The 12192-nt window shown below is 41.7% G+C and overlaps 1 protein-coding gene across 7 annotated transcripts in view; it reads left to right on the forward strand.

Moving 5' to 3' along the window:
* The first annotated feature begins 5707 nt into the window (after window positions 1-5707).
* Window positions 5708-12192, forward strand: part of LOC116693423 (protein NDRG4) — a 79331-nt gene continuing 72846 nt past the window's right edge. For 3 of the 7 annotated variants that reach the window (XM_032522401.1, XM_032522402.1, XM_032522404.1), the window contains exon 1: window positions 5708-5969. Coding sequence is in view for 4 of the 7 variants with exons in the window: in XM_032522399.1 (XP_032378290.1) it covers window positions 10544-10617 (74 nt within the window). In the remaining 3 variants the exon portion in view is untranslated. Of the gene's footprint in view, window positions 5970-10543; window positions 10618-12192 lie in introns of all 7 variants that reach the window. The other 4 variants (XM_032522398.1, XM_032522400.1, XM_032522399.1 and 1 more) reach the window with 3 other exon arrangements.

Here is a 12192-nt window from a genome sequence, read left to right on the forward strand (position 1 = left end):
TGAGGAATTCTAAGTAAAGACAGCAGTACTGTCCACAAGCCTTCGGTAGTCCTGCACCAGTAACACCACCACGTAAAGTTATAAGTAGCGTTTAAAGGCCAATTTATGATTCAGCATTGAACGCCAGTGAGCTGTCAACAATAATTTTGTTTTTAGAAAGAAATGATAATGATGATGAAATGATGTATTTAGCTAGTAATCATATGGGAAATGTACATAGGGTTGAATGGGTACACCTCAAATTATTTAATTTGATTATAAGTGTAGTCTAACCAAATGAGAGTTCTCTAAAAATTAAAAAATGTTAATGTTAATGGAAAACAACGTTTCCAGTAATATGATCAGTGTCAAATTAGATAGCTCTTTCCAGGAAACCTTCAATGGATGTATTGAAAAATTTGTGAGAAATTACAAACCTGTAAAATAAAGTTACACACACAGCATATAAACATTGACCATAATTAGCTTCCAGTTGGTAACCAACTGGAATTTAATCCAGATCCAGTGTTCTGATCTGCTACGGTCAGCCAGGGGCGAAATAGGCCCCGCCAACTAGTGATATTATCATAACGATACACAAATACATTCCCATATCTTACATAAGACCTCAAAGCTCTGCTGTTTTCATCACCGTCGGTGCACTGCAACAATGTCATAGCAGTGCAATGTTAAATCAATAGAGTACTCTTTTAATGAATAAACCGTATCATCCCTCTGAGATCATATATCATAAAATGATATATGAAATCATAATCATATTATGGTCTCTTTATGCTGCAGGGCATTCAATGCTAACTCCCTGTCTGTTCTATGGATGACAAAAAATGCCTGGTTCCGTCTGTACGTTTCCATTTAAAATATTATACTGCCGCCCCCCCCCCCCCCCCCCCCCCCCTCTCTCCGTCCTTCGTCCCTACCTCATTTAATTACCGTGTACTGGATCTCTGTATCACACACAAACACACACTCACACTTAAAGAAATCCACAGAAGCCAATTTAAGGCATAACAGGCCAATGAGTCAGAATATTGATAATAATAATGACAGCAGCTCAGTCGTCCCGGGGGGGGGGGGAGTCAGCCTGTCTGTCTGTCTGTCTGTTGGCAGTAGACACACTCAGGGCTCCTGTGGCATTAGTGCACTAAGTGAGGGCTTTAGACAGGATCAATGGGAATGGACATTGGGGACAGACATGTAAGTTTTAAATCCCTGTCTATACTGTATTTGTGTGTTTAGGGTTTACTCTTTTTAAAGAACAGCTATAAATGATTGTCATGATTTGTTGGTGGGTACGGGTTTTGAGTCCAGGGTGGGTTGTCTAAGCCATGTGGTGGAACTTTGGAAAACATAAAATAACACAGATTATATAGAGGTCAACAGACTAAAAACACTGTTAGTTGTATGGCTGTCTTTTCTATACCGTACTGAGACAGTTTGACTTTTGTTTTTATCTGTTTTGAGAACGTTTTATTTAGTGGAGGGGTGCCAGCCAGGTCTCTCTCCTGACATCTAAGATAGTCTAAGTTAGGTACAAGTCATTTGTAGATTGTTGGGATATAAAATCAAACCACACAATCATGCACATATTAAAATGTACATCCTATACACAATGAATGACCTCAAGATAAGCCCAGCAAAAATCAACACAAACACACAAAAGTTCATATATTTAACACAAAAAATGATCAAAACACTCAAAATTCCACACTCTCAAAGTCCACAAAGCCAAAAAATCCAATGAAAAATTCCACTTTGGGTTTTCTCATAATGGTGATATTTTCCAGGTTGTCAAAATACATTATGCTAACAGATAGTCAGGCTAGTCTTTGCAGGCGTCACCCCGTGTCTGACAGAAGTTTTTTAAGACATAAAATTCCTTTTGGGTAAATTCCAGACTGACTCTGAGATCATTGACTTCTCTCAGCAGCTCACCCACTCGTTTATTAGAGGAATTCACAAGAATGTCATCACTGGATTTGAAAGTTCTCTCCTGTTGTTCAATAACAGTTTCATAAAAGTCTTTCGGTTGTTTAAGTAATTCACGCACCTGAGCCACAGACATGGTGTCCTCTGAGTGTTGTTGGAGTTTCCTTTGGGTGGCATGGTAGGATCAGGTCTGGCGAGCTACTAGGCCTGGAATGAGACCTGAAGGCCCAAAGCCTGACTGATTTTTAATCCCACAACAAACAAAATACCAAAGATGCAAAGATGGATTTCTGGCTCAGATGTATACTTGTCTCTTTGGATGAGTAATATGTTTTTCAGTAGACTGGACTGTGTTATATTTGGTAGTGTGTTAATGATGTTTTAATTCACATTCCATAACTGTCACATTGAATCACTGTGGGTGAGTGTGATGGTGGTGGAAACGGTTCTCTTGTGAGAGAAAAGCCGTGCTGTGATTTGCCAGGCAGCCGAACGAGACAATTAGTAGACTTTGATCTAAAAGATTGTGACAAATGTCAACAGATATGAAATGATTGATCCAAACATGTCAGAGAAAGCTGCTGCCGGTCGTCAGAGGGTTCATGGCAGCTTCTCATCTATCGTTCCTCAGACTTGTAATCTATCTTACAGGAATAGTCACAATTTTATTTCATATGCATTGACACTCTAAAGCAGAGATCTTCAACAGGGGGTCCAGGGCCCCTTTAGGGATCCTTAGAGTTACTGCAGGGGGGCCATCAAAATATTGTTAATTTTTAATGTGAGATAAGTGTTTTGGAGATAGCCTGGTCCTTCCAGACTCTCGTGCATTTCATTTGTACAGGGGCTTTTTGACGCTCTGGGTTGGGACCCTTGGCGTCATTATTTGATAATTTGGGACGTGTCTCTAGCTCTTTGGCGTCATATTTGGATGCGCTTGGCAACGACTCTTGGCATCAGTTTTTGAAATTATGGGTCGGGACGTAAATTTAACTGACATGCGACACAAGAACGGGACACTTTTTCAGATTTAGGAAAATATTGTGGGTGGTATTCTAAAACACGGGACAAGAACGGGACACAAACCCCGGTCTCTTGGGTGAAAGTCCTTTGTCGCTCTTAATACTATGTCATCTTACAGGTCCCATACAGACGCTAAAGGGTGATTTTTGCGTCTGTATCTGTCACTGAGAGGCACTGACCAAGCATCAGTAGTACAGAACGGGTTGACCATCACTTCCTAATCGCGATGTTCCAGCTCCCTGACTCCCTCTGCCATCCTGACAGGCCAGAGTTGGAGAGGCCTAGTCCAAAGCACTGACTCACAGAAGTCACTAAGCCAATGACAGTATCACTTGATGCTTCATAACAGCGCCACACATGCATTCAATGCTGACATCTCATTCCTCTCTATATCGATCCCCATAAACAGCAGTAACCTATTTGTCATTGCTGTATATAAAAACATATTTTTCTGGGAAAACAGAATCTTTTATACCTATACCTGTAACTGGCCACAGCTAACCAAATGGAAAGTGATTACTCTCGGTAACCCCCTTCACCGTTATCACCAAATGTATAAACCCTGGAAGCTTCAAGGATATGCCATGTAATTATTGAACAAAATGCTCTAAATATGTGCGTGACAATGTTTGATACATATTATATAACGTGACACAGATATGCTATTGACAATTCTATCCAAATCATATTAAATGCTCAATAACATGGTACAGCATATGCTTATTCAATGAAGGGTTGAGCCATACATCTATTTAAATCTAATCCATTTGATTTAGATTCAACTCCAGCACTGTTATTAGATGCTGTTTGATCAAGACGAGTTAGACAGCAGAGAGGGTTTTGGGTGAGCTGCTGTGTAGTCAGTCAGACTGTTGTGTGCTAAGTAGGTCACACTGTCCATGAGAAAAAAAAGAAATAAGTACAGGGCAGGGACGGGGATGGATGGATGGATGGATGGATGGATGGATGGATGAACAGATGGATGGATGAACAGATGGATAGATGGCTCGCTTGAAACAAAGACTGGGCTGAGTTTCCACAACTTTGAAAAATAGGTTTCACATGCACGTTACGAAACGTACTAGGATGGCAAACAACACAATCAACTATTAATCTAGTTTCTTTTTATTGCATGTGCATTTGGACTGTGCAAAAGTAATATCAATGAAGTTTCATTTCCAGGATTGTTCAGGCGCCATCTTGGGAAAACAGTCATGACCAGTCGTTCGACCCGTGCCCCGATGACTAGCGTTATAAGCTAATTAGCGGTTTGCGCTAAAACTGGTCACATTTGATTAGCATGAAAAGTTATCCCAGAGAACGGCCGACTCGGCACCCATGTGTTATTAATCCCTATGTTCATTTTGCTACGGAATTGTCCTTTAAGTTAGCATAGAACCATAAAGTAGCTTTTTGTCAAAGTTATTGCATTGCATATTACATTTTCATTGTTCTAAGAACCAAACTTTTTTTATTACAATAGGTACTTCCATCTCAACAGCATCTTTGTAAAGGGATTGGTCCAAACGCAAGTGTACGTCAATGATTGGTCAATCCCATGAGCCAGTGCACACCAGCAAACCGCCATTTCTAACCGCTAGCTAACCTCCTGCATTGTGAGAACATGGCACATCAACACATTGTCACTCACCTCGCGTCGTTGTTATTGATGCAAAAAGTCTCCTTTAGCGTCGCGTGTAGACGATTGGGACTCTAGGTGTCCCTTCTAGACCCTTCTGGGTCTGGACGGATGAGAGACACGCAGGACAAGAACAGGACATGGTCCCCGGTCTCCTTGGTGATTCCTGTGTGGTTTGACTCATCGACCCCGCCAACCAACCTCCCAACACAAAATGTTGGCCTTTCACATTACTCGCTATCTTTGTCTCTCTTAAGACTACGTCCTCTTACAGCGCCGCGGCCCGGCTGCTGCTCTGCCCGGTGCGTCCCGTATGGACGCTAAATGGGGATTTTTGTGTCGGTATCTTATGACTCTGAGAGCTACAGACCAAGCTTCAGTATTTTCGAGCTGGGAGTGAGAACGAGTTGGGAACATCCAGGACACCGACCACTCTCACACACACGTGGTGGCAGGGCAGGGAACCAAGACAACAACAGAGGCATAAAATATCTCCTCCATAACACATAGTTTATTCAATGCAGTCTCTGCCAATGCTTTGTTATGGATTGCTCAAGTCAGTGAGATAACTGAGCCACATGGATGATGCTGCTATCAGCGATCAGTGTTACCATCATTTCATGCCCCAGTTGCCCAAACATGGTCCGTTCTTTTGACGGTAGCTTTAACCAGTCAACAAAGCTCTTCTGGTTGCCAGCGGGCTGTTGTGTTGGTATGCCCATGTGTGTGTGTGTGTGTGTGGGTGTGAGGACATCTGTGAGCTGATATGGAGTCATTTCGTGTCAAAATTAGATGCTCAGATGAGGATATTTCCTTTCACATTTGAATGAATTTATTTAAATTTTTACTCTTTTTCTAAAAAGCATGAAGAAAAGCCTTCAAAGCCTTCGCCAACTCAGAGCTGCAGTGTCCTGACTAACAAGATGAACACGAACGCACACAGCTCTTTTAAGCCAGACTCAACTCTTTCCCTTTTTCCTTTGCTTGTCTCCTCTCCTCAACTTGCCTCCTTTGTTTTCCTTTTCGGCAAGTCCTTTTTTCTCCCTTCTTCTCCTCCCTTTGTCACTTCGTTCCCCACCTTACTTCTGGGTGCTGTGATCTTCAGCGTGCTGCATCATTGGTGAAGCCACGTGCTCTCTGTTTATCATCAGCAAGGGGAGGGAGATAGAGAAAGAGAGATACAGTAGAGAGAGAAAGACTGCATCTCTCGCTCTCTCGCTCTCTCGCTCTCTCATTTTGTTTAGTACACCCACAGACACACACACAGCGACACACAATATTCCAATCCTTAGCAGCCTGAGGGACGCACACACTAGCACAGAGAGAGAAAACCGGCCAAAGCAGACTATACCGACTGGAAAAGATCTGAACTACACCCCAGGTACAGTAAAGCTTTATCTGTCTGGAGCATGAATTTTAACAGTGTTTTGTCTGGAAATGTGTGTGTGAAACAGTCTATCTGAAGTGTTTTTCATACCAAAATCAGGGCTCTAAGAGTCTTTGTGAAGCCGACAGAATATGTTAACTGTCTAGAAAAGAGAAGAAGAATGAAGCAGCCATATGCTGAAGCGGTTTTTTGTTGTTTTTTGAGGACAACAGGAGGAGGATGTTAAAATGAGGACAAGAGTTTTGGCACGATGTGTGTGAGCTTTACTTCACCCCCACCACCCACAGTAGACACGCACACGCACACGCACACACACACACACACACACACACACACACACACACTGTCTGCATTGGAGTGAATAGCGTGTCAACGAGTTGAATTTATTGTCCCCACAGAAAACAAAGTGTGCCATTTACACCACAGCAGTGCCCATGAACACAACTCAAAAGATTAGTGTGTGTTTAAGCTGAAAGGCAGTGTATTTACATGGTATTATACATGTATTTAGAGTGAATATTAACCTGGGGTTGATGTGTTGAAGTTGCTGCTTCCAGAAAAAGTCTTCCACTGTCAGTAAACACCACAGACCTACGTCTAACTGCAGAGAGGAGGGAACAGTGGGCGCTTGGGGGAATAATGTTTGGTTAGACCAAGCCGAGTGAATGAGGAACCGAGAGTAGGTGGAAGTCATAAAAGTTGATTGAATTTGGTGCAGGCTTGTGTTAGCAGTGCCCCGAGTCTGCTTGCATTTGTTGAATGCTGCTGGCAACTGGTGAAAGACTGAGGCTGTAATGCATGATGGCATAGTGGCAGAAATTGCAGCAGTTGGGGGCTCTTAGGCTACGTTAGACTGCAGGCAACAGTGACCCAAATCTGATTCTAGTTTTTGCTCATGTATGATTTTATCATGACATTTAAAAAGCCTGAATAACATGACATCTGATCTATTCCAGTTCGGATTTGGGCCACTTCTACATGTGGTCCAATTCCATTACAGGTCTGGACAGTTGGATCAGAATTAATGCTAGAGCAGGGCTTCTCAAACGCATCACTCAACGATCTGCAAAAATTCTTATTTTAGGTCAGAGGTCTGGAACGATCGCGATAACAAAACAGCAACGCCCTTTTCATTTTTAAGCAACATTTTGACAAACATACCTTTTTCAGAGATTCATGCAGTTTTTCTACATTTTTGTCCCTTTTCCCCTTCATTTTTGCTTTTCCGCTCTTTTTTTTTTCAACGATTTTTAAAAACTTTTTTGTCGATTAATGGGGCAGACAGAAACTACACACCATAGCTTTGACTAAGCATTATGAACATGCTTAATGAATGCGAGCAAACCCATGTGACTGCGCCCCGCTGAGCCGCCCCGCTGCAGGCACATATGACGGTTCTCCTGAGGTCCTGTAGCTGTAATAATGGATATAATGGTTGTGATTCATCATTGGTATTATCGCTTGATACATCCGAGTGCTGGATGCTGTAACGTGGATTTAACGTTATTAAAGTCTCTGTTCCCGAACTGCCATTTATCGGCTAGTAGCTATCGATAGCTGCTAGCACGACATTACAATTACATCTCCTTGGTTCTCTAACACGTCCATGGGTTTATTTTGCATGACGTTGTAAAAGTCAGATCTGGGAAAAAAATCGTAATGAGCCTCAAGGTCTGCAGTCTAAACGTAGCCCTAGACCCAGTAAGACACTTACATATGTTAAAGCGCCTGAATTGTACCTGGATAGTCATATTTCTTAAATGCAACTACTACTAATAAATCTCATAAGACTCATAAATATTGAATTTTGCATGATTGCATGGTATTTGATTTTGCTTGATTGGGTCAGGCCAGAACTAAACTATCAGTATTGTATCCCATTCAAAACCTTTGTAATAGCAACACTGTAATGTCCCATTTTAGTTTGGTCCTCCTTACATAATCTCTCCGTAGCATCCAGAACCACGCTCCCCTTTTCGTTTCCTTGCAGGAAATGTTTTCACATTCTTTTTAAACCCATAAAACGTATCGGCTGGTTTTCACTGCTGTGCTGCTCCTTCAGCACATAAAACAGACACTAACGCCGAGCCTGTCTTCCCTTTGGGAGCGGGTCTGTTTCTCAGCTCTGGGTTTATAAATAGATTTCCAAAATGCAATTCACTCCTGTTTTTGTTCTTACATGAGCTACACTTCATCGCTGCTCTGGTCAGCCCATATTTTGGATAGCAGTAGCTAACTATTTACCAGAATCCTTTTTGATTTTGAGTGGGCCTGAAACTAGAATTGAAGTCATACTGAAATGAAATGCGCCTATATTTTTGCTAGAAAAATGAAAAATAAATTCTAATTTCAAGGACAAGTATCTTTTAGTTTTCTCCAGTCACAGACTATATGTTATTGTACCATATCACCTCAGTTCCATAGAATATAATGGGCTGGTAACATGCGTGTGAGTGCTGAGGTTACAGGTTGATTTAGACAATTCCCTACGACTGGACTCATGACCGAGACAGCTGAACACCACCTTCCTTTCTATTTCTATAAAGCAAGATGAACAACAACAAGTGACTCTGCAGGTTTTGAAATAAAATGAACAAAAAGTAACATCAAGTGGGAATCAGGGCTAAGTGAATTGGCTAACTTTAGCAAGGTAGGCTAACTAGCCAGTTCCCTTTCTGAGTGGAATACAATCTCAACAGCACGACTGGTTTTCTTAAACGTTGAACGTTTTTAAGAGACAGCTTAAGTCCCAACAGTTAACAGCAACAGCATGCAGGCTTGTTGAAAGGGAAAAAGGGTGTGGCCATTCATAGAATATTTCAATTTTCAGTTTGATTTGAAGGGTAAAGAGAAATATACTGAGTTCTTACTACAGTATCATTAACTACTTTAATGATCCTGAGGGCGCTTTCACACCTGTAGTCCGGTAGACCCGGTGCGAGTTTGGTTCAGCTCGGTTAGCATTCACGATGCACTCTGTCATGTGCACCAAACACTGTTATCCAATGTCACGCAGCGGATTCCCGGTCGCCCGTTGGACAGAATGTCTGAGCGTATCTCGCCAGCACCTCATGGTCTCAGATGTAATGGAGCAACACCAAATGTATGTGGTCTCGGGTTTTTAATAATTTAGAAGAAGGCGAACAATTTGATCAAGGAAGAGGGCAGGCCCAATGAGAGACATTATCGTGTGAGGTAAGGGCGGGGGGAAAAATCGATACAGCGTAGTATCGCAATACTTTCAGTGTCTGTGCTGTGTCGATGCACAGGCGCCAAGTATGGATCTTTTATTATATATGTGTTGGTCAGTATTTCTGCTTGACAATATCATTTTTCAACAATAAAATTGAAGCGATATGAACAAACAGAGAAATGCATGTTTTTAGATGAAACAGATGTTGACAACGTTTCCTTTTGGGGACGTCATTTAAATCTGGGAAAAAGTAGAAGTTGGAAAAAAGGTTATAAATTGCAATATATTGCAAAATATTGCAATATGTTTAAAATCACAATAATATCGTATTGTGGCATAAATATCGTGATGGTATCGTATCGGGAGGCGTCTGGTTATTCCCCCCCTAATGTGAGGTATGAGCATACTTTATGGATATGAAAGTTATCATCCATAAAGTTTGAATATTGTGTGCAAGTTTGAATTCATTTAAAATTCAAATAAATGAATAATAACTAGTAAAGGCACTTGTTCACTTCCTATTTTTGGGTCGGATGGCGTTTTCAATGAACTCAGGTGCCCTTGAAGGCAAACCGAGCCCCGTACATTCAGGCAGACCGGAGTTTGGTTGTTTGGGTCCACAGCACCCCCGACCAACCCAGCTGTCCAACGGAAAACTCCAGGGTTCGGATAAAGAGGACCAAACAGCTCAGGTGGGAAAGCGCCCTAATGTGTGTTTTTATAATTCATACAGTTGCTGATCACTACTCGTGAGTCAGTGGTTTAGACGTCTCTGAGGCTAGCTCTGTGTTTCTTCTTCTATCTGTTTTGGACCAGTTTGAAGTCCCCGAACCCCACTTTCATGCTCCCAGCCCCTCCCACCCACTGGCATTTTCAACAATGAAGTTTGGCACTGCCAGTGAGCCACTGGAAAAGCAATGTTATGTGTTTTGCATGCTAATATCTGTTCCTCTTAGCTCAATGTTTCTTTTAATCTAATCAGTTAGCTTCCTTGTGTCTCCTGGCAAATGAGAGTGATATTTATGCAAATCACAGTATGTCTTGCACTTCTTAGAGGCTTATGCAGCTTTAAAGACCTCCCACTGGATTTGTTATTGATTATGAGATTTAATAACTTTGATAGTGGCAATCACTTGACCACAGAACAGTCTTCTTATTTTGTTAACCTTCACATTTCTCTCCCTTATGGCCAGTTCCACAGGATCCTATTCATCTCTCTCTCCTAACTTCTGACACCCTCTGTCTGCTCTGTGTAGTTGTATTGCATGGAGTCTCCTCTTATAATTCTGTGAATCATATTACTGCCTTTGCACCTGCAATGCACCAACACCAGTACAGTAGCTCTTGTCTCTTGTATTTCTATACCCACTGCTAGATGGGGCCTGGATTGTTTTGGAACTTCCCTCCCAAGGCTGGCTGCACGGTTCCACAGAGCCTCCTGCAGACCATGTACGTAGGACCGGGATTCCACTGTACCTACCTACATTACGTACCATACCGTGCCACACAGGTCTCTCCTTTTTCCAGCCTGTGTGGATTTATCTATGGCATTTCCCGTCCATCCGTTCCATTCTGTCAATCAGTCAGTCAAAGTGTTCACATATTCATTCTGCAGCAGCGGGCAGAAGCCCCCAGATCCAATGAGAAGTCACCATGAGGTTATTAAGCAAACATGCAACAGGACGAGTAATCCATCTGTCATCTGAAAGATTTCTATTCAGAATTTATTTTTAAATCATAACATACTGGAACTGATGCTGGGAATTAGGCTGGGAGCAAAGCCAGACCCTGAAACTGAAAAAGTCCCTCAACAACATTTGGTGCCAACCTATTCCAGGTGACACACTGTCAGTGAGCCTTTTACAGCATGAGCAATATGCTCATCCCTTTTAATTTTGTACATACAGTACATCAGAACCAGACCCCACAAATAATCATGTCTTTAAAGGGACTGCAACATTCAGACCATTAATGTAGCAGCAAACAAATATTTGCCATGTAAAGATACAAAGACACAGTGGAGAAGTCACACCACACTTCCTCTGTGTGTTGCAATCTGAGCTTCTCTGTTCTATTTTTCTTGGTTTGTGCGTGCATGTGCCCGTGGACAAACATAGATACTGTATTTCTGGTATTGGGGAACAGTCTGTGAGAGCTGTTTGGAGGCAGCCTGCTGTTTTTTCTCAGTATTTCCAATACAGACCCTTTAAATCAGCTTTGCCAAACCTCTTGAGCTTATTGACTCCCATTCAATTAGTAATAATATAATATGATACACTTTTATTTGCTTAAATGTGCTCCCAGTTACACCACGCCCAATTTGTTTCAGGTTGTAGTTGTACATTTGAGCTTCTTTTAGACTTCAGACTAATCACTACATGGCTTGTTTTCGGCCTTAAATGTGATACTAGATTGATGAAAATGGATCTCTGTGATTTGCATTTGTGCACTTAAAAGCATTCATGAAACCTGCAGTCACTAAGGCTAAAGGGTTGGTAAAACTGAACAATAATTAAGTTACAGCTTTGGACCATTTAATTACATTTAGCTTGTAGATGCGAGCTTAGGGTCAGATGTCCTTTGTCATGCATTTACTAGGTTCAAATATCGGCTGCACCAATTCACATTTTTTCTGCAATTCTTTAAGTACATGATACAATTTTACAACGAGACTCCCAATAAATATGTTCCCATATCCCATATTTATGTTTTGCTATAATTCCACCCCCCCTGTTTCATTGTAGCCAAGGAGACCATCCAGTGTATAAAAAAACAGTAGTCCTACACTGGAACAAATCTTGTAACTCCCTAGTGTGTTTTCAGATCCTTAACAACAAAAAGACTGGATACGATTCGATTGGGTGATTTTTAGGTGAATATCACCCTCAACTGGTTAATATTACTGTAAGCAGATAGAAATGGAGCATAACAGCGTGATCGCGCACATTTCTCTTCTCTCAATGTGTGTGTTATCTATTAATGTCGCCCATCACCTTTGAAATGCCAGCCTGGATGCTGGCTGTC

This window comes from Etheostoma spectabile, chromosome 8 (genome assembly GCF_008692095.1).
Source record: "Etheostoma spectabile isolate EspeVRDwgs_2016 chromosome 8, UIUC_Espe_1.0, whole genome shotgun sequence".
Taxonomy (NCBI): domain Eukaryota; kingdom Metazoa; phylum Chordata; class Actinopteri; order Perciformes; family Percidae; genus Etheostoma; species Etheostoma spectabile.